General features: G+C 50.6%; 1 protein-coding gene across 4 annotated transcripts in view; it reads left to right on the top strand.

Annotated features, from left to right (window-relative positions):
• The window catches only part of Sox13 (SRY-box transcription factor 13), a 51983-nt gene that overhangs the window by 2309 nt on the left and 26766 nt on the right, over positions 1-22908 (top strand). For 2 of the 4 annotated variants that reach the window (XM_041648944.1, XM_041648943.1), the window contains exon 2: positions 1664-1772. The exons of 1 other annotated variant lie outside the window; for it this stretch is intronic. In XM_041648944.1, coding sequence (XP_041504878.1) covers positions 1747-1772 — 26 coding nt within the window. In that variant the 5' untranslated portion in view covers positions 1664-1746. Of the gene's footprint in view, positions 1-1663; positions 1773-9440; positions 9499-22908 lie in introns of all 4 variants that reach the window. One more of the 4 variants, XM_041648946.1, reaches the window with a different exon arrangement.

Below are 22908 nucleotides of genomic sequence, written 5' to 3'. Positions count from 1 at the left end.
TGCGTTTGGGAAGTTAGCCGTTGTCTACTGTTATTATTAATTATATATTTTATTATTATTATTATTTGTTTATTTTTTGTCGATACAGAGTCTCTGTGTAGCTCTGGCTGCCCTGGTACGTCTTTTGTGGATCAGGCTGGCCTCAAAGTCAGATCGCCTGCCTCTGCCTTCCGAGTGCTAGGATTAAAGCCAGCTGTTGTCATTATTGTAATAACATTGTTATGGAGCCCAGGGCCTAGTTCATACTAGGGAAGCGACTCCATGGAGTGGCTTCTCCAACCTGGCTCATTACAATTTCAATGACTTTGTACAGAGCCCAGAAGAACTCTTTGGGATTGTGCCCATTTAATCAATTTTGGTAATTTTCACTTCCGGGGAGGAAGAGATCTCACAGTTCTTCCTACCTCTAATTGATTCTGATCCCTCAGATCAAACTTCTTGCCATTTGCCGGCCTCAACCTTGAGTATTTTTTCCTTCCGCCTTCCCTTTCTCAGTTTCTTTGTGCAAGGTATTTCAATACCTCCTTCCCTCATTCTTAAAAACTAATCTCGGCACCGCGAAGAATTTTCCCCGGGGACCACCCCAGGAAGGAAATGTCTCAAGAGGGGTTTCCTGTACACCCTGGTCTGTGCTACAGACTTGGGATTGGATGTGCACTTGTGTCTCAGGGACTGGATGGATTTCCACGGAGAGGAACCCAGGTGTCTTGGGCTCAGGGAAAGTCAGGTGGGACAGGCAGGCTGCCTGCCCTGGAGGGTTCTGTTCCCTAGCTAGTATCTGTTTCCTGTTGCTGGGGCTCACTTGAGAACCTCCTCTGGCTAGCCTGACTGGCAAGGCATACTGCATCTGGGACTTAGATAATAGAGGGACAGTGGTGTCACCTTCGACTTTGCAGGGCAGTTCTGGGAGTGTAGGCTAGGCGCCAGTTCTTGTCTTTATTGCTGCATAGCACAGGGAGGGAGAGCCAGGGGCACCCCTTTCGTCCTCTGCTCCTCACCAGGCCTGCAGGGGAGGGTGGCCAATATGGGGAAAACTTGGTGTTGGGAAGGTCCTGCAAGGAGCCCGTTTGCAGATGGAAACCAGCACAGAGGACATCTGCTCCATCCCTTAGCAGAGACTTGAAAGGAATGTGCCGGTTACCTGCTACACCTGTGCTAGGCAGTGATAGGTTGACAGACAGGAGGCTGCATTCTACCAGATCATGAGAAGAAATACCCTAGGTGGGGAAATAGAGGAGCCTAGGGCCATGGGAGCATTGGGAGGCCAGTGAAGACTGCCCTGGGGAGAGCTCAGTACAGGCCTGAAGACAGAAGGAGCCAGCTGCACGCAGCTGGGAAGAGGGGCATTCCAGGCTGAGGCACCCGCAGATGCCCTCCTACGCCCACGGCAGAACCAAGTGTGCAGCTTTGTGGTTAGAGAGGAGAGCCCGCTTTGTGGCACCTGATGGAGTGACTGGTGGTGGCAGCGGGCAGGAGGATGCGTTTTATTGTCAGCTCCACAGGAAGCCATTGGAAAGTAGAGGGAAATGACCCAGTTAGGGTTCTTAAAGATGATTTGAGGCACGGGAAACTGCAATTCTCATTGCCCCAGGTCAGGAAATGATGGCTGAGGGAGGGAAGATTGTGTTTTCGCTGTAATTTATTTTGTTCTTTGTAAATTTAGTGTGCACACATATCAGCTGTGCCCCAAACCCGTTTGGCAGAAGAGCTTAGAACCTGGAAGAAGTGAAAAAAACTGATACATGCATGCTGTATAATACAACTTGGGAAAGGTAATTAATATGTATATATAGGGTTTTTTGTTTTAAAATGTTTTAAATTACACTGTGTGTGTGTGTGTGTGTGTGTGTGTGTGTTTTGGTAGTAGGGACGTGTGGGTTGAGGCATTCCTGTGGAAGAAAAAGATGACCTCAGGCGGAGACTGACTTGTGGGGAGGGAAGGGTGGGGCAGGTAGGGTTCTGGAGAAACTTGAGGGAAGGTGAGAGTGACTGGATTAGGCTGGGCCCGTTAGGGACCATCTGGAGGTCTCACCTGCTTAGTGCTAACTCTGTCGTAGACCTGTAATCCAGGTTGCCAGGACGGGTGAAGAGACCTTGCTAGACTCAAGTCCACCTGCAACCTTACTTCCGGTTGGGAAGAGACCCAACCTGGGCCTTTTGCTGGGAAGTCAGCTGAATTGAGAACTGTGAGAAGGGCCTCGGGGCCAAGCAGATGTGTGCCAAGTGTCATCTCCAGTCCTTTATCTGGGCTGTGAGGCTGCCAGGTAGCTATTGGCCTGAGCTACCCCGATCCTTCCTGGGGACCGGGATCTTGCCTTTGTGGGGCTGTTGCTGGCTCATATGCACTAAGTTTCTTCCAGAGGTTTGGGGCAGCCTTTCTTGGGCTACTATGGGTAAGTTTTCAAGAAGCTGATGTCATGGTGAGAGAGGACTCTGTAGCTCCTGTTCTGCCCTCCTACCCTCAGCTCACTGGAGGATGAAGCTCAGGGTTTGAAAAGGCCTCTGTCCCGGGAGGGCTGCCCCCTTGAAGGGCAGATGTTCTTCTGTTTGCTCCTGCCTGAACTTGCTGCCATGCTCCCCCATTCTTAGTCCCCTTCCTGGAACATGAAAATGTCAACCAGGGTGGCTGTCACAATGCCTGTTACCAGATGGGGAACCAGCACCCACAATCTCCCGGATGCAAAGGCAGAAGGCAAGTTTGGAATGCTGGTTTTTGTCTGGTACCCCTCTTCTTGAGTGTCTCTTCCTTAGTCTTTTGGAAGACTTGGGTAGGAGATTTGTCACTTGCCATTTGGGCAAGGCCATCTCTACCCTTTGCTACTGTCCCCGAAGTGGGTATGTGTCACCATGCTTTCTTTTTCCTTCCTTCCTTCCTTTCTTTTTCTTTTTTTTTGTTTTTTGTTTTTTGTTTTCCGAGACAGGGTTTCTCTGTAGCTTTGGAGCCTATCCTGGAACTGGCTCTTGTAAACCAGGCTGGCCTTGAACTCACAGAGACCCGCCTGCCTCTGCCTCCCAAGTGCTGGGATTTAAGGTGTGCACCACCACCACCCAACCCACCAGGTTTTCTTAAAAGGCACAAGTATCCTCCTAAGCATGCCTGGTCTATGCCAAAAAGACACGAGACCCCCTGCTCCTCCAGGAGAATTCAGGGCCTCATGGCCCAAGATTGGCAGGAGGGTTTCCCAGCTTTAAGAAGACCTCTCCTCTTTTATGGCTTGACATCTTTGGGTTGGCCTGGAGGCCCCTAGGACTGTCAGGTTTTGATACTGTCAAGAGGGACCCCTAAGTCCCAAGGGAAGTAGCTAGATGGTGATCAGACCTTTAAGCTGTGAGGGGAGGGAGTAGCTGCTTTCCCTGCTTCGCTCCAAGAACCAGCCTCAGCTTTAGCTGTGCAGTGTGTGGCCTGGTATCCTGGTGCCCACCTGTGCCCACCTGGGACCAGATCAGCTAGAAGAGCCCCAGATACGGAAGAGGCAGGGGCTTATGGAGTACAAGACAAGGAAGAAGTGGGGACAATATCCCCAGCCGCTGCTTTTTTCCTAAGTAACATTCTTTAGCTAGGCCCTCTGGTCTCTTGGAAGCTGTCAAATCTGGAATTTCGTTCTCCAGATAGGAACCCACATCCCACCCCCGACTCCCACTGGCCTTAGCGGGAAGCCTCCTAAACTGTCCTTGGGGATGGGCAGGGTTGGGGGAGGAGCATTATTATCTCCCCCTTCACTAGCCCCACAAAGCACAGGGTCCTAGGTAAGGAAGGGTTCAGTGCTCTGGCTTGAGAGAAGAAAGGGGAAGGGGCAGCCCAGGGCGCTCCACAGGCGCCTGGCCCCTGGTGTTTGGGTCTGGAATCCCCGCCAGGCTTGGCTCCCTGGGGACCCGCCCCAAGGCGGCCGGCCCGTCCTCCAAGTACCCCGCCTCCTGCCTGCGGAACCGGCCGGGCGGAGAACCGGTTCCTGTGGGCCTCCCCGCCCCTCGACAGGACAAGGGGTTGGCGCCTGCGCGGAGTTGGGGCTGAGGCAGGTGCCTTGGGGTTCAGGTGTGACAAGTGGACGGAACAGCTGATGGGAGTGGGCAGCCACAGTATCTGGGTGACCCTCCTGAGGCCAACAGCCTTCGCTGACTTCTTTTTAAAAAGTGTGACCCATTAATGAATGCTTTTTCTAGCCTTTTTCTGTGCTGGGGAAGTACCCCAGTACCTTGCTTGACTATGCTAGGCAAGCAGGCTAGCTCTGAGCCACATACTCAGTCTTTACTAGTCTCTAAAAGTAGCATCGGCAGGGGCAGTTACTTTTGTTCCCAGGGTGAAAGAAGGATTTAAGATATATCTAGATTTGCCAGTGAGACAGAGAAAGGAATGGATGTTTCCATGGGTGACCTAGAGGAGTTAGGTGCTGAAAGGAACTTCCTACCGGGGGAGTGACCTTTACAGGACAAAGGACCTGGGTGGGAGACTGGGCCAGGCCAAAGGCCCCTGGAACACTCAACAGCACTGACTGAGGAACTCCCCAGTTCTCCAGCTTTGGCCTTTGTGCAGGGACGCTAGACCAGATGAGTCTGGTCCTCACTGCAGGTTTTCTGTGACTCCCTCCCAACCATCCCTCCCAACTCCCAGCTCTGCTAAAGGAGTCTGAAGTTTATTCAGCCAAGCCAGGGAGGCCTAGGTGCTCAGCCTGTGTCTTGAGGGGTGGGGTAGGGTGGGGAAGGTAGGAAGGAAGGATAAAGGCTGGCCGGAAGCCTGTGTGCAGGTACAGTGGGGCTCTGGGAGCAGGTGGGTGTTGGGTGGGACAGGCCTAGGAAGTGTTGAAAGCAGAGGGAGTGACCTGCCGCTCCTTGGCTCAAGGAGCCCTCTCCTCTTTGAGTGGCGGGGAAAGGGGTTAGTGTTCTGTTTACAGTGAGGCAGGACGGCTCAGTGAAACAATCTGGGGAGAGTCGGGACGTCACTGTGGCTTTCATGTTGTACTTCCCTTTTCCTTTCTGTGTGTGTGTGTGCATGTGTGTGTGCATGTATGTGTGCATGTGCGTGTATGTGTGTGTGTGCGTGTGCATGTGTGTGCATGTGTGTGCATGTATGTGTGTGTAGTGCGTGTGTGTATGTGTAGTGCATGTGTGTGTATGTGTGTATGTATGTGTGTGTGTGCATGTGTGTTTAGTGCATGTGTGTATGTGTAGTGCATGTGTGGGGTCAGAGAATAACTTCCAGGAGTCGGTTCTTTCCACCGTGCCGGTTCCAGGGCTTGAACTCTGGTCAGCAGGCCTGACGGGAAGTACCTTCACTTGCTGAGCCGTCCTTGCCTTCATTCTTCTCTGTTCTGTGAGGTTTCCCTGGTCTCTGATCAGTGTTCCTCAGTGTGACACCCAAATTGGAGGGTGACTTTGACTACGTGTATACATGAAGTTGGGGGAGACCAGAGTTGAGGGGAGGGCTTGTGTTCAGGTGTGGCGCATTTGGCTGTTTAGAGAGGGCTGTGGACGTCTGCCTACGTGGACGTGGGAGTAGGACTCCTGAAGCCCAGTCAAGGCTGATTCGGCTTGAAGCGCTTAGATGGGCCCCCAACACAGTCAAAGCATGGAAAGCTTGCCCACATGACTCCAACACATGGGTCTTGGCATCACAGCCCTCCTGCCTTTCCCCATCAGAACTCACCCATCCATGTCCTTCACGGGGAGCGGTCCACTGGGCTGTGGTCTCTAAGGAGGTGACTGCCTGGTCAGATATGATCAGTCTAGGCACACGGAGTGGTGGCATCTTCACAGGTCACACCATAAGGCATTAACCTGGACGCCAGCTGGGGCCTCATTAATTCAAAGATGATGTTAAATGGGGCTGAGGCTGGGGTGGGGCTGGCTTTACTGTGTGTGTTAATTCGTAGGGACTGGAGGGAGCCTTCCATTCTAGGAGAGCTTGGGCACAGTGTCATACCAGGAGACTGAATGCCCAGTCTTGTCTCTCCCAGGCAGCATAGGGACAGCATTGCCAGCCAAGCTGGCATGAAATGCTTGTGTCGCTTTTGTTGCCCTCCCCAAACCCAATAACAGTGTCAACTTGGGAGATTGTTTGACCGGAGCTGCTGGGCTGCCAGGACCAGGCAGGTGCTGTGGAGCCCCATGCAGGGGTCAGGCCACCAGTGCCAGCACTTCAGGATAAACAAGACTGCTCGCAGGCTGGGGGGAGGGTGGCCACGGAAGGCAGGAGTGGAGAACAGGTGTCTCAGGAGCTGCTGACACAAAGGGCCTCTTGTCCCATCCTCCCGCCTCAAGGGGCAGCCCCCTCCCTCGCTGGGGCCTGCCCGGAGTCCAGTGACCAGGTCAGCTGAGGTGCTGTCTCTGAGCCTGTGTTTATGCTTGCTTAAGACAGATCCTGCAGGTACACCCCAGGAGGAAGGGGACCTGCCTCTACATAATCCCATAGCCCAGATGTCTCTATGGGCCTGAGTTTCCCCTGCTGTGGCAGTGAGCCCAAGAGGATTTAGGAGGTGAGAAGAATGTACCTGGAGCTTGGCAGGGGACTGGATGTAGTGAGGGTCAGAAATCCATGGGGAGGCTGGAGGCTGAGAGAGCTAAAGTGACAACACCCCCTCCCCGCCTCCTTTCTCCTTCACCAGAGACCTTTACTGACCTTTACTGCTGGCTGTTAGGGTCTGGGCAGGCAGTGCCAGCAGTCTGGAAGGCTCTGCAGCCAAGCTAAGTCTTGTTTCCTCAACTGTAAAATGGGGGTGATAACAGTAGTGCCCATCTCAGGCTCTGGTGGTGCACCTGTGGAGAGGTGTGACCCACCCTGGCATGCGTTAGGAGAAGCCTGCTGTTGATGCCAGGCTTGGGAGAGTATCTGCAGGAGCCTGGGAATGAGACAGGAAACTGGTAATTACAATCTGGTTAAGTACTGTAGAGCTGGGCTGCCCAGGGTTTGTCCATAGGATGCCTCTTGTGGGTAATTGACTCTTCCAGGAATGCTAGGGAAGGGCTTGTAAGGGGGTGGGGGTGGCCTTTCAAAGGGGTTCTGAGTGAAGTGTAGGCTGCTCAGGAATGTAGGCAAGGCTCTTTGACGAGGCCGGCTGGCCCGTGAGCCAGAGCACAGAGGGTGAGTTATGGTGTACCTAGAGTGCTGGGTAGGGAGGTTGACAGCCAAGGGGTGGCCTGGGCCATCCTGAAGGCATGCGAGGAGTTAGGGTGCGCCCCAGGCTCCGCTCCTCCAGGTCTGTCCCCTCGGTATCTTTTGTCCCCCAGCTCTGTGTCATGGTAACACCATTGCTCACTCGGGGTTAGTGTTCAGTTTACACAGAGGGATAGCTTAGTGAACCACCTGGCGTGGGGGTGGGGTGGGGTGGGTGGGTCAGAACATCTTATACTTTTAGGTTTTGAGTATTGGAGTATTGGTTTTGGGCTGTTTACCTAGGGCTTTTTTTTTTTTTAAACACTTGCTTCTTCTTTATCTATAACCCAGTATTTCCCAGACAGGGTTTGCGTGAGGACAGAGGAGCGTGGCCAGGTGTCTGGTGCCCCGTGAGTGAGGGTGCTCCCTGAGGTAGGGTTACAGCCCGACCTTGTCATGTCTGTAACAAGGAAACAATGGTCTGTGTCTCCTTCGGCTTTCTAGAGCTGGTGGGCCAGGCTGGGAGGTCCAGGACCCCTGGCTTCGTTGAGGCTCTGCCACATCTGCAGGACTGAATGGAGAGGCCTCTTCTCACGAGTGGATGTCACTAGGCAGCAGGCTCTGCGTGGGGCTGCCCAGAGCTGCTCCTGTAGGGAGGAGCCCCCTGGCACCACCCTTGTAGTTTTATGTGTTGGGGGTGGAATATGGGACTATGGGCACCCTGGTCTCGTCCCGCGGCTCATGGTCTGCCACCGAGTCTCTTGGAGCTTTATTACTTTGAAAGGCTGGCGCTGAGACGGCCTGGGTGTATATAGAACTTTCTGGGCTCCAGAGCCTCCACCCCAGTGGGAAAGGCACAGTTCAGCCCCAGACAGGCCCAGGCAGGACCTGATACCTGAAGTTGCCTATCCATGGGGCAGGCCATCTATCATCCATTCTGTCTGGATGACAGGACCCTTTGGGTCTCCCAACAGCCGCAGATAGCCCATCCTGGACATCTGGAAGAGCATGTGCTAGGCAGGGACCACTGTTCCTTCCCTTGCCTCTGTCGCTTGCCACTGTGGCCGAGTCCTTTCCTCTTCCTCCCGAGCTATGTTTCTTAGGTGTCCACGGGGTGAACAGAGGCCGAGGGTGAATGCTGGGGAATAGGGCTGGGATACACACTGCTTGGGGTTCACAGGGCCAGGTGGTGAAGATGGATTTGTAGGACTTCCAAATGCTGCACCAATGAGCAAGAGAAGAGGAGGGAGCAATAGGGAACCCTGGTCTTTCCCTGGGCCTTGTCCATATTTAATGTGGTGTGAGTGCAGCCAGCACAGTGAACTCACATTTGCAGCCGGTGGCGTCCAAACACTTAGGTCCTGTCAGTCTTACACTGCTGCCTTCCTCTCCCTCCCCATTGCAGAGTGCTGACGCTCAGCCTCTCCCACCATAATGGGGTCAGGGCACCCTCGGTCTGTACTCAGCAGGTATTCAATAAATGTGACATAGAGCAGAATGACAAGGAGAAAACATGTACGGTTCCCATGGCCTGGCTTGTGCCCCTGAAGGAAGGCTTCATGGTGAGGGGTAGCTCCTACAAGGGAGGGTGTCAGAGGCAGAGGTGAGCCAGTGGGAACCGGTTTCTCTGGAAGTGACTGGCCTAAGGGAGCCTTTTTCTCCTCGGCAGGGATGAGTGTTGAGCTTGAGAGGCACAGAAGAGGAAGAGGCCTTTGGTTTTGTTTTTCAGACTGAGTCTGTTAATAGCAATTTATTGCATCCGGGTCTCCAGCCAAGCACATTCTGTTCTCCAGTGTTGGGGGAAGACACTTGGACATGGCAAGGCTAGACAGGAAGGAGGGAAGGGATCAACAGTTGTGATTGACGATGGTGTCTTGGGCTATGGAGGCGCCAGCTTCACCACAGGCTAGCTTGAGCCTGGCCCGCATAGGGAGGGAAGTAGGGTGGGCAGCTCCGTTCTGCGCACCATGCCTGACGACCTTGGACTTGAGCTGTTTGTCAAACGGAGTTTGGGCTGTGATGCTGGCCAGGCCTGTAGTATATTCCTTGAGCACTCTGGAAAGACCCCTATAAGGAAAAGGAGGGCAATCATGTACGAGAACTTCCAGAAGAGGGGGAGCAGGCAAGATGGCCACCCCCGTGGAAAGAACGGTGCTTGAGCAAAACACCCCCTTTTTGCAATGTGCTGAGCTAGTGGAATTTCAGTCGGTGGCTGCAAGATCAGGCTAGAGATAGAGGTCTGTGGGCGCCTGGGCTGTGTGTGTGCAGACTGTCATGTGGGGGTCCAGGATGGGGAGAGCAGGGCTGGCATCCGGGGTGCCCCTTCCTCAGAGCTGCTCTCCCTGCTTCCCAGGGCACATCACTGGTCCCCACTGCTGGAGGCAAGTCCCCCACCTCTCTCCTTCTCTCAGGTAAGCGAACTTTATTTTTTTCCTCGTTTTTCTGTTGTGCTCACTATGGTCCCCACACTTCCTTCGAGGTCATTCCCAGAAGCCGTGATTCCAGACTCCCTGATTTTCAGAGCTCTGCTCATGGCTTTGGTTTGGGGAGAGCGCTGGCTTTCGTGCACCTCAGCTGTATCCCAAGCACGGTGCCTCTTGATGGTTGTCGAAGGTCAGGTTCACTTTCTCGCAAGCACACTGTGTGTTAGGCCATGGGAACCTGGACATGGTTTCTGCCTGTGAGGTTTGGCCCTGTCGTTCCCAGGGACAGCTAGTGGCCTCTTCACTCTGAGGCCAGTTGCTCGTACCCTGTTCTCTGACCTGACTGACAGTCATCCATCTCAGAGCCCAAGGCTCCTGCCAGGGGCTCACAGAAAGACAGACACAGCTTACACAGCTCATGGCACCAGGCGTCATTGCACATGGGCACCCAGCACATCAGCATAAGTGGGACACCGCAGTCCAGAGACTCGGGAGGGAGCCCTGCTGGGTCGGAACAGGAGCAGCGGGCACTGACGTAGACTGCAGTTAGACAGAGCCCACCCAGTTCAGCCAAACCTTGGACCCGGTCACAATACTGGGATGTTGACAATGGGGAAACAGAGGGTGTTTCAGAGACTTTCAGAATGGGTGGCTGCTTCATTCAGGCTGAAGTGTCTCTTATTGTCCCGTGAAAATTCCCAGCAGTCTCTGTTCCTTTCCTTTCCATTTGAAGCCATTGTTGCTGCCTTCTCTTTATGCTGAATGGTGGGTGACTGAGGGGCCTTGCCTTGACTTGCCAAGGCTGGTGGCTCTAGGGTGTGGGGCTCTGGCTAGCAGTATGGGAGCCATGTTGCTCTGACCATCTGCCTGACCCATGCTGCCCATGCCTTTTTTTGGATGTCCCCCCACTTTGTATAAGACTCCTGTCTGTTCAGGCTTTCTGATGAAGGATGAGTTGGTGTTCCAGGCCGATCTCTCTATGTCCTTTTTAGAAGGCAACAGTTTGGTGGTCAGCGTTTGCGAGACAGGGTCTCCTGTAGCCTTGACTCGTTTGGAGCTATGTAGTTGAGGATGAACCGGGCAGGTGTGTGTTACCGCACCCTGCCTGGTTTGATGTATATTTTGAAATGAATGATATTCCCATAAACTTTACCAAGACTTCATTATGGAAGGATTGAGTGAGATGGGAGAGCAGGCAACCAGGCTCGGCCCTCTCTGTGGGATCTGAGGAAGTTGTGTGGGGGCGGGGAGAGGGGGGGTTAGCCTTCCCAGTGTTCCTGGAGAGAGACCGAGTGAGAGGCCATGTCAGACCTGGGTTTGTGTCCTGACTCTGCTCCTTCCAAACTATCATTTCTGGCAGATATCGGAATGCCCCTCCCCTTGAAATTCAAGGACAAATTTATTAGATGGTTTAAAGGGGGGAAAAAACCTGGGCAGGCAAGCTGTGAATCTCAGCAGCTTCTTGGAGGAGGAGGAGGAGGAGGAGGAGGAGGAGGAGGAGGAGGAGGAGGGAAGGGAGGGTGGGTACCGTAATCTCAGCAGCTTCTTGGAGGAGGAGGAGGAGGAGGAGGAGGAGGAGGAGGAGGAGGAGGAGGAGGAGAATAGAGAAGGGAAGGGAGGGAGGGTACCATACCACGCGATTGGAGTGAGGCCGTCACAGAGGTCAGCTTAGCCACATGGCTGACAGGCAACCACATGGCAGGGAGAGCAGCTTTAGAGAAAAAATAAGGGGTACCAAAGAACTAGAGAAATCTTTCTTACAACAGAGACAGAAGAAAGGAAACGTTAATAGTTTTTTGAGGGATTCAGAAAAGCAGGCCGACTGTGGAAGCTGCATGGCTGCCAGCTTGGAAGCTGTTTCCTTAGAGCAGAGTTTTCTCACAGTAGGAAAAGGAACAATAAAAGATAAGAGGATTCAGCGAAGTGGTATGTGTGTTCTTGTTTGTCATTTGTGGCCAGCGTGGAGGCGGCTGGCCACTGAGACTGGTCCTGGGCAGGGATAGAACTGTCCTCGGCCCTCACAAGGTGCCAGCTGATGCTCCGATCGGGCTCTCTGGAAGATCCAGTAAAAGAAGAGTACCAGGCGTGGTGGGCACAGACACTGGCGCCTAGAATGCCTCCCTCAGCTTTCCACAGCCTTCTTCCTTTGGACCCGGGAAGCAGATGCACCATACACCTTGGTCCGGTTCCCCTATGCCTCAGTGTTTTTTTAAGTGCTGGCCACCAGTGCAGGCGTGGGGAGGAGTCCCAAGAAGGCATATGTGAGAGGTGCCTAGGATGGAGCCTAGACTGGAGGGATCTCGTCCAGGTTTTTTTTTTTTATATTATTATTATTAATTTATTTATTTTTATTTTTTCTTTTATTTTTATTTATTTATTATGTATACAATGGTCTGCCTGCATGTGTCCTTGCAGACAGAAGTTGGCACCAGATCTTATTACTGGTGGTTATGAGCCACCATATGGTTGCTGGGAATTGAACTCAGGAGGACCTCTAGAAGAGCAGTCAATGCTCTTAACCACTGATCCATCTCTCCAGCCCCCTTGTCCAGGTTTTGATGCTGTTAACTGACTGCTGTGATCAGTGATATCGGTGTCCATTTCACCCAGAGAAAACCAAGGTGGGAACTGCTGTCCTAGGCACCCCAAAGCTGGGTGGGGGCATGGGCTCTGAGAGAATAAAGGTACAGGGTAGGTGTGACAGAAATGACAGCTCAGCTCAGAGACCATTGCCTTTCCTGTCTCACCAGGTAAGATGGTAGTTTTCACCAGACAGAACCGACAAAGGCCTGGAACTCCCCCACACAAATGCTGGAAGTGGGACTGTGTGTTATGAATAATTTATAATAGTCGACAGCCTTTAGCTGACCTTTGGACCTTGATGCTGGACGCTCCAGGAGCCTGGCAGGAAGTGAAGGCTGCAAGGCTATATGGGTCTGCTTCCTCCTTGGACCATGGCGGCAGGGACATGTCTTGCTGGGTCACTGTCCCTGCTACCTGAAGATTCCACGGGTGGCAAGGGTTCATTGGAGCTGGGGGAGTCCATAAGAAGTGGCCCCTTCACAGAGGGTCTGGTCTGTGGTTTGGGATTTGGAGTCAGACTGAGCCGAGGTTGCATCCTCCTCCCTCCTCTTAGCTTCGATTTCCTAGTCTGTGAAATGTGTCTGGCTTGCAGGCCAGCCTTGTTAAAGAATCCCGTGATGTCCAAGCCACCGAGGATGACTATGAATGGGGACAGACACAAAACCATAAGCTTACTTAAAACTTCATGGGGTTATTGTTGATTCTTTTGTTTGTGTTTGTAAATTGGTTGTGTGGACTTTGTAGATGACAAGACAGCATTAAAAGGCTGAACACCAGCCAGGCGGTGGTGGCGCCGCCTTTAATCCCAGCACTCAGGAGACAGAGGCAGGCAGGTCTCTGAGTTCTCTGCCAGCCTGGTCTACAGAGTGAGTTCCAGGATGGCCAGGGGGACACAGAAACCTTAGCTCCAAAAACCAGAAAAAAAAAAATGGTTGAACACGTTGTTTAGTTTGAGATCACTGAGTCGATGAATGTCTGCTAAGTCCTCCCCCATATGGCCTGCTCTGGGCTGCACCCTCATGGTGGAAGGTAGGACCTTAGCATACCATCTGCCCTCACCTCCTCCCCCACTTTGCATCAAAGGCCTGAGCCCTCCTCACCTATAATTTCATCACTGGGAGAAGTCATGACTGGCCCTCTTGCAAATGTTCTGGTGATGTGTACAGACCCTTGGGAACCAAAGGTGTCCAGGTCATTGTGAGTGTATGGGACTGAAAATCGTCCAATGTATCTAGTTCATGGACCCATCACTGAGGCCCCGGGCAGCAAAAGGGTGTTTTGACTCCTTTTGTGTGAAGGTGAAAGCTGAGGCCTGAAGACCTTCGGAAGCTCAGCCAGACCTGCACAGTGCTGGGGGTGGGGCTCGCATCTGGGCAGGCTCCCTCTAGTACACTCTGAACCCTCCCTCCACCCTTCCAGGCCTCCACAGCTATTTTCCTCGGCTGTGTAGGCAGATCTGCTACGGTGGATAGTCTCCAGCCGGGAGGAAGAGGGTTAAATTCTTCTCAGTGCAGAGCTGGGCACTTCTAGTGACCCCATCCTTGACCCCCTGCCCTCCCCTGGGTCAGGTCTGCAGCTGGTGGAGGAAGGGAAGCCATGGGAGGAGCCTCAGTGGTGAATGAAGAGGCTAGTGGCTTTCCAGGCAGCACAGGAGGTCCCTGGGGCTCTTGGGGTGGGCGGCCACCTGAGGGGGCTGCACTCTTAATTAAACACAGCAGACTCTGATGTGTTCTTAGTCACGAGAGAATGAGTGGTTTTTGTCAGTAAAATACCAGATTAAAAAAAAAAATCAGAAAATGGGACTGGAGAGATAGCTCAGCAGTTAAGAGCACCAGGTTGCTCTTCCAGAGGACCTGGGTTAAGTTCCCAGCAACCACATGGTGGCTCGTAGCCATCTGTAATAGGACCCAGTGGCCTCTTCTGCCGTGCGGGCATGCATGCGGGTGCAGCACTCATGATGTACAGAAAATACAAAAATAAATACATTCTTCAAAACAATCAGAAAATTAAGCATCAGATGGCCCCTTAGGGCGAGTAGGACTTCGGGGCTGGTTTGTCACTGTTGAGAAGGAAAAAGATACCCAGGTGGCCAACTGCAGCCAACGACCATGACCTCAAATGGATGATTCCTGAAGATTGGGACGGCAGTGGTCCTGCCCTCCCCAGGGGGTCTTCGGCACAGGGCAGCTGCTGTGACACTCACTACTCTGTCCTGAGTCCTCGGTAGACAGTGGGGCACCCGGAAGTAACCTTATTTCACAGCCCAGAGTATAGAAAATACAGCAGGCTGTTCTGGAAACCAGGGGTCAGTCTAGCTCCAACTGGTCACCCTAGGGGGACCCCTGAAGAAGGGGTTTCCGGGAAAGACAGCGTTGAGGGAAGACAAAATATCTTCTCTCCTAGGCGTCCTGCCTCCCAGCGGCAGAATCTAAGTACACCTTGTGTTGCAGGTGGAAGCCTTTCATCTTTCTTAGAGACTGTGGGGAAAGACCTCGATGGCAGAGCGGGCACTATCTGGCTCTGGCTGTTTCTAGACTCTTCAATTAGTGACTTTAATTATGGCCTTGCCAGCAGCCAGGTTGCCCTTTTAACGCTCCATCTCATGCTAGTCCCCAGTCTGTGGGGCTGTCGCGTTCTTGTCTTAGCTTCTGTGTGGATTAAGGTGTCTGAAGTGCAGTTAATGAACAGTTTATAGCTGATTTGTGTGTGTGTGTGTATGTGTGTGTGTGTGTGGGGGGGGTACTAGGTATGGAACCCAGGGCCTCAGCACATGCTAGCCAAGTACCCTACCACTGAACTGCAGCTCTAGACTTTGTCTCTTGATTAAAAACAAGCAAACAAAAGTGAGCCAGGGTGGTGTCACACACCTGTAACCCCAGCATTTGAGAAGCTGAAGCAGGGGGATTAACATGACTCTCATGTTAGCCTGGGGTACAGTACAAATTGAGGCTCTGTCTCAAAAAAGCAAACAATGTGTGTTAAAATATACACAGCATCAAATTTACCGATACACCATTGTAAAATGTAGTTAGAGGGCATTCTCTACCATTATGTTATATGACAGTCATCAACTCCGCCCCCCCCCACCCCCCAGCAGGTCACTCTACCCTGAAACTGGCTCCTCCGGTGCCTGGAACGCTATCCTTTTCTCTGCGTTCCCAGTCCCTCACCAGTGAGAACATAACAGTGGTTGTCCCCTACGTCTGGCCTTTTTCACTTAGCATGTTTCATGGTTCATTCATGTTGCAGCGCGTCATTTCCTTCCTTTTTAAGGCAAAGAATCCATTGTATCTATAAACTGCATATTGTTGGTTTGTTTCCGTCTCTTGGTTGTCATAGTGTTGCTGCGAGTCTGGAGGTAGAGCTTGCTTTCGGTTCCTGGGGCTGTATATTCCTGAGCCGTGGGATCGCTGTGCCGAGCCACGGTTCCGTGGGATTGCTGTGCCGAGCCACATGGCACTTCTGTGTCTGGTCTTTTGGAGGAGCCACCTTGCTCTTCTCCACAACACCCTTGTTTTATGCTCCACATCCTAGCTTCCATCTTTAAAAAGAAAACCATCTGAAGGCTGAGGATATGGTTGAGTGCTTGCTGCGCTGTCGTGAAGACTTGATTCCAAATTCTAGCGCCTTTATAAGCAGCCGTGGATGGCTGCACGTTCCTGTGCACACACAGATACACACCCACTCCAGGTGGGTGGATGGTGCCGAGACAGCGTTGCTGGTGTTTGCTGGCCGCCAGCCTAGCTCCAGAGTCAGTGAGAGCCCCTTGTCTCACAGCGAAAGGCGGAGATGGAGTGAGGCATTATGGCTTCCTCTGAAGCGAAACCCCCGTGAGACACAGATATTCCTCTTTTTACTAGAAGCTTTCTGGCCTTGGGCCTGGTTCCTGGCCCTGGTCATGGCCTCTAAATCAAGGCTCCTTGATACTTTGTCATAGGAGGAGGCCGGCGAGGTCCCCTGTTGGTGCTCTTGCTTCCCACCTGTCAAAGTGCAGAACAGCCAACTCAGCAGAACAGTGATACTGGGGTTTAGGGAGACACGGCCTTGTGGGTGGTGTGAGCGGATATGGGGTACAGGGTGGAAGATGTACAGCCATTAAAAATGGCTGCCCTAAGTACTCTGAAGGCCTGGTGAATGCTGAGAAAACACTCTGCCACTGGGCTGCATTCCCATCCTTGGGATTTTTGAAATAGGGTCTTAAGGTATATAGCTCAGCCTGGCCTTGAACTCACTGTGTAGCCTACGCTGGCTTTGAGATCCTCCTGCCTCAGCCTCACAGGTGCTGAGATTACAAGCATTTGTCCTCACACCCAACTCAAAGAATATTTGGCCTTTAGCAGCACAGAGATTCCCTTGGTAGCAAATTCACGGGAGAAATAGGAGAACCTGTTTCTTTTTTATTTCCAGCTCAGTGATGAGAACTGGGATTGGAAAAAGCACCAGGGTCTTTCCTGCCAGGCTTGCTGTGAGCTTCCTGAGCTGGGGAGCATTGCTGGGTGGGCAAGCAGGAATGGGACTGGTTCAGGTTCCAGGTGACAGCTCTCGGGGGCCACAGTGGGCTTTGGAGAAGGGCCACATCAGCCAGCCTCTTAGGTGCCATTGGCTGCGACTTTTGCCTCCTTATATCTGGTGTCCCCATCAGTAAGAGATGATTAATCGTAGCTGTTTGAGAAGGCTGATGAATGACGGGACAGAGCTGAAGCTGACACTCCAAGTTGTTAGTCAGTTCCTGTTTCCAGATCACAAGGCTGGGCTGCCTAGGCTCAGGTCTTCGCAGTGGGAAATGGAGGTTAACATTAGTGCCTACCAAAAAAAAAATAGTGCCTACCTCAGACGATTCCTCTGAAGAATCGGTAAATGAGTAGGAGGAAAAACAGTTTGGATATGCTGGGCATGAAGTAAACAACCAAGAAAGGTTAGCTATAGTTGGGGGTCCTTAGTCACATGCACCGGGGTGGCTCAACCACTCCCCGTAGCTTGTCTGATTGCCTAATACTCCTGTTATAAACTGGTTTGGATGTCACCACTGTTCTGGTGGAAGCTCCACCCCAAGCCCCCTCCCCCATCTCTCTCCAAACCCTGCCACATCTCAGAAAGTCCACCAAATGATGACCCCTTCCCTAGAGATTCTCAAGACCACTCCCATGGGGTGCTTAAACTGCTCCCCACAAAACAGGTGGTTTCTAGTACCTCTTCCCTGTGTCCTCTTTGGGGGTCTGGGAAATCACCTGGGAGCATTTTATCCATTAAACCTGGGATTTTTCTAACTGGGTTTGATTTGATCTGATTTGGATTGTGGTGGTGGCGGCTGCATTTGTGGAGAGGCTTATCAGGGTGCAGGAACTTATCAACCACTCCAAGTCTTTTCTTGGTGCTGCCTCTCGATCCCTCCCTTGCCCACTGGTCATCTCAGCCCTTTGCCAAGTCCTGGTTGCTGCCTCCATTGCCAAAGAGAGTTGGTGAGTGAAGCCGAGGCTGGGGCAGGACAGACTTCCGGAAAGGCTAGCCACTGCTTGTTGAATGCTGTGGTGGATTAGAGACGTGAGGCTGCCTCCTCCTCCTCGCTTGCCTTCCCCTTTGAAAGGGAGCCAAAGCCAATTGAAAACAATACCTATAAAATTAAAGGTCACACATGAGGAGTGACACCCAAGCTTGGACTCTGGCCTGCACACAGGCACACACACGATGTGCCCACATGAACATTCACTCACATGTATACACACGTGTGTACACATACCACACACACACAAACAGTGCGGTGCGTGTTGGGAGAGTACTGTGAAAATGAAAAGAAATGTCTATCTTGTAACTATCCCTGGAGTAGATAATGGGAGAGGACCTGCAGCCTCTGCAGAGAAAATGGACAGAACGCTCTTCACTGTTAATTATCACAGTATGAGCAGAAACTGCTGAATTGGGGCTTCTGCAGAACTTGGTTTTTGGGGAGATGGTGACAGTTAGGTTTACTTGAGGCACAGGTAGTATCCCATCTAGAATTCTGGGATGGGGAAGAGGCCACGGTTACTGTGGGTTACTGGTGCCAGGATTGGTGACTGGGTGATGCTGGCCACCTACTTTGTCCTTAGTGTCTGCTCAAGCTGGAGCGCTAGAGGCTTGAGTCCCTAAGGAAGCCCTCATACCTGACAAGGTAAATTTCCCACGGCAGAATAGATAGGTGGTCCCACCTGACTGTTGCTATGACAACCTTCCTGTCCACAGTGCCTGTGGCTTTCTTGGTGATGAGTGTCAACTGATGCCTTCATTTTTTGAGGCGGTTACCCATCTTGATTGCTGATCCATTTCTTTGCGGTTGCAGTGGGATGGCTGCAGGCAGCAGAGTGAGAGGAACTAGGAGAAGGAAGAATCAGTCCAGTCCCCTTTCCCAGCCTGCAGGGACCCTAGGGATACTGTGTGGAGGTGCCCATCATGAAACAGGGTGTGATCTCGTGAGGTGTGGAGGCTGGTGTATAAATGCCTTTAAAGAATACCTTCAGAATATATCCTGCTCTGAGCCTAGAGATGCACACTTCCTCCAATTCATTCAATCATTCATTCATCCAACCGGCTAACCCAGTGCTAAGTGCCATTCTGTCTTCTGCAGACTTGTGCTAAGCACTTTAGATTACAGTAACTTGGTAACTCCCCAGTCAGCCTGCAAGAAGGTAGTGTGAGAAGGTAGTGTCAGAAGTGTAAAGAGAGACAGTCTCAATGTTCGCCAGGCAAGTTGGGCAGTTCCCTGTTCCTGCCCTCAAGCCTCCAAATCTATCTGATTGCTGTGGTTATAATCATCATAGTCAACTGGTTAGGAACTGGGCTTTGTCTTTATTATCTCATTTACTACTCAAAACTGTGTGTGTGTGTCTATATCGTCACATTTACAGATAAAGGGAGTAGCAGGCTTAGAGAGTTAATATATTAGCTCTTAAGAAAGTGCTTGACTTTGGATACAGGACTCAGAGGATAGGAGCTAAATCTAACCTGAAGACCTGCTCCCTGGGAACTAGCTTTCTTGATACCAGAAAGGCACCATGCAAGCTTCCAAAGGAAGGAAGCAACCAACACCTCTATCCAGCTATAATGCCTGTGAACCATAGCAACAACCAGCATAGCACAACACACCTTAAGGCTGCAGTAGAGGCACATGCATTCCTTGGCAGTAACCGATGGCTCTGTAATTGGTCTTAAGGTGGCTCGACAAGAGAGAAATCATGCCTGGTACTAGAAATCTAGATAACGACTCAGGTCTAGTGAAGTCATGGGTCTTGAAAGGAGACTACAACCTCCACCCTACTACACCAGCCCAGTCCCTAGATACATCTAAAAGTGTTGTTCACACCCCTTAGCAAGGAAACTTCTCCTTGCAACAGACGGAAGCCATTAAAGGAAACTGTAACTGGTCAAAATGCAGAGTTGTGGCGCTCAGTCCCAGGGGATCCACCCACAGCACAACTGCACCCAAGGCTCAGGGATCGTTGCAGATGAGAGGAAAGGTTGTTAGAACAAGAGGAACAGGAAGCTTACTATAAGGTAAGCCACACCCATATAATCTCACAAACATGGCTGCCCACCTGTGAACTGAGCCTGGACGACACCAATAGGCGTGCTAATATGGGGATGGGGTCTACTCACAGAACTACAGACAGCTGCAGAATGCTGAGAGTAGGAGGAATAGTCTTCCCCAGGAAAGAGCACACCCATTGGTTTTCCTCTTCCAAATGGTTAACCCTGAAAACGTTTTACATCCAGGTGACCCTATACAGACTGAACAGGGTGTAATTATTTAAAAGTGCATTTGAAGCCAGGGTGGTGGCGCACGCCTTTAATCCCAGCACTCCGGAGGCAGAGGCAGGGAGACTTCTGTGAGTTTGAGGCCAGCCTGGTCTACAGAGTGAGTTCCAGGACAGTCAGGTTAGGTTAGAGGGACACTGTCTCTAAAAAAGGCTCACAGTGGGGGAGGGGTACATTTGCAGTAAGAGCAGCTGGCACAGTGTTCAAGAGGACTCCTACCACACCCATCTTATCAATAGTAGATATGATAAAGCTAAAAGAACAGATTAAACAGCCAAGTGAAAAATGGAGAAAAAAGAGAGGAGATGGCTCAGCGGTTAAGAGCATTGTTTGCGCTCCCAGAGGACCCGGATTCATTCCCAGCACCCATGTTGCTGTGCTCTGCTTAACTCTAGTCTTAGGATATCCAGCACCCTCTTCTGGACTCTTTGAGTATCAGGCACACACGTACACAGACATACATGTAGGCAAAACATGAATGTATATAAAATAAAAGTTAAGAGGTTGGAGAGATGGCTCAGTGGTTAAGAGCACTGGCTGTTCTTTCAGAGGACTCCCAGGCTGACATAGCATCTTACAACTGTCTGTACCTCCAGTTCTAGGGGATCCTGACACCCTCACATAGACATGCAGGCAAAATACCAATGCATATAAAAGTAAAAATAAAAGAAGAATTAAAAGGGGGAGGGTACTGGGGTTTCAGCCCTCTTGGCATGTCTGCAAAGCCACTATTCACCTAACACCACCTAAGATTTTGAAAAGAGAACCAAAGCTTAGTTGGCAGAACCTAGCCTTATCACTAAGCTGAAGCCACATGCTGCCCAGCCCAGACATGGTAGGAGGTCTGTGTAGCAAGGATGAAATTCCTCTTGCATGATGGGTACATGCAGCTTATTGCAGACTGTCTTCCTCAAATGTGACCATCCTTTGATCCTCATCTCTTTGTTCTTGGGATTGGCATGCCACTGCCTTGTTACTGGAAGGGCATTTCACACTGGTGGGTACCAGAAGGAGATGGTATTCTGAGGAGCTGGTGAGTTCTGAAGAGATGTGTCATCCCAGGGAGGGAGGGTGCAGTGGTTCATGCCCCATGCAGGAACTTGTCCAGATAAGCAGGGCCTTCTGCTTACTTGGGCTTCCTTCACAAGCCTGTGTCCTCACTATGGGCATTTGAGGACCTACATTGTGTAGTACTTGTCAGAGAGGTGCTAGTTGTTGGGGATGCCAAAAGGACATTTAGGACATCAGTTCTAGGGGCACACACGTGCAACAGCAGCTGCTAAGGAGGCAGGAGTGAAGGCGTAAGTCACAAACAATGCCACACCAGTTTGGAATTATGATTAATAGGGTGGTATTTATTTAAAGGGGAAAAAACTTACAGATCACCGTCCCAGACAACAGCCCTCTGCGTAACCAGGAAGGGAGTCTAGTGGCCAACGGAGCAGGAAGTGAAGAGAGAGAGGAGAGGGAAGTGGCCGCTTTTTTAAAGGGAGAGAGACCACGCCCCAATGGGCTGGTATCTCAGCGGCTATAGGCTGGAGCGGAAGGACCTCCCGCAACACCTCCCCATTTTGTTTAAGTAAGAGAGTTCTAAACCTACTACGATATTACATACAATAAGTACAAATATCCTATTCTAACTAGCTTAGGTCTTGTATAATAAATAACTTGGCCAAGTCATGAGAGAAAAGTAACTACATTTATATAGTCTTCAACCTCATCGAAGATCTGAGAAGGGAAATAATGTTACCTGGGTAATTAGGAAGTTCAGTAAAACAACTTCCAAAACATGCAACAAATCACAGAGACAACTAGCTACCTGGGCAATCACCCAAAGTCACGTTAGCAGCGTTGAAGCAACCAACTTTGGCTAAGGCCTAACATAACTGACATACCATTTTCAAAGGCAAGCAACTTTTCAAAACTATCTTACCCTGTCTTGGAAGGATATGACAGTCCTGTTTTATCCATTGATGCAAGCTCGGTATCTCTGTCAGTGGTTGAGGAATGGGCATTTCTTTGCCCAAAGGCCAGTTCTGCCAAAAAGAAAGGCTCCAGGTGGAGTGTCTTTGGTGCTCAACATTCTCTCAGGAATAGAGCGGTGTTGGCCAGGAGCAATTGTGTCTCACTACCACAAAACTCTGAGTTAGATTAAAGGCCATTTTCTACAGCTCTTTGAAGAAGTTGAAGATTATCTATCTATACTGAGTATAATCTCTATATATCTAAAGGACCTGATTAGTCTAATTATAAATGAAAAACTTAGATGACTATTAATCTATATAATTTTCAATATCTATCTAACTTAAAGACTAAGACAATAAACGACTGTGAAACAAATGAGGACAATGACCTCCAAATATAAACAATGTACAAATATACATTGCAGTATGGTAAATATATATCAATACACAAACAATATATAAGTATCTTAATCAGAGGTAGAAATATACACTGCAATATGGTAAATATATACAATATATATCAATACAATATATGTCAATACATAAAAAATATTTTAAACAGGTAGAAACATGCATGCATACAGTAGTCAATATAATTTAACTTTGTATCAATAATATACAAGAATCAATACCAATATATTTGTCTAAAAACAGTAACTCACAATTATAAATCTATTATCCCATCATCCCTCTTTTTTTTTTCTTCCAAAATGATCCCTGAGCTTATAAAATTCCTCCCCCAACCCTCAATCATATACTAATTATAATCAATCCCTAAATGATGTCCCTAAACCCAAGGGCAAACTTTACTGGGAGAGGGGACGTCATTCTCTAGAATTACTTCCAGCTGTCATGGGGGCGACGTTCTTTCTGGGGGATCCTGTGAAAGTAAAATGATGGTTAAATTTCAAGATCAATGTCTTTTAAAATTGCAAGTAGTCTCTGAGTATTTTGTGCAGGTCTGGCCAAAATGTTGTATAAGATGTGCACCATTTCAGCTAACCAAGTTGGAACTGTCTTGTGCAGCTGGTACCCAAAGCAGGTCTTGTAGTAGCGCTATCAG

The sequence above is a fragment of the Microtus oregoni genome, unplaced genomic scaffold (genome assembly GCF_018167655.1).
Source record: "Microtus oregoni isolate MIOR12 unplaced genomic scaffold, Mior012 000003F_ref0000135, whole genome shotgun sequence".
NCBI classification, from domain to species: Eukaryota; Metazoa; Chordata; class Mammalia; order Rodentia; family Cricetidae; genus Microtus; species Microtus oregoni.
Note: the sequence above shows the minus strand (reverse complement) of the source record. Positions and strands in the feature narration are given on the sequence as shown.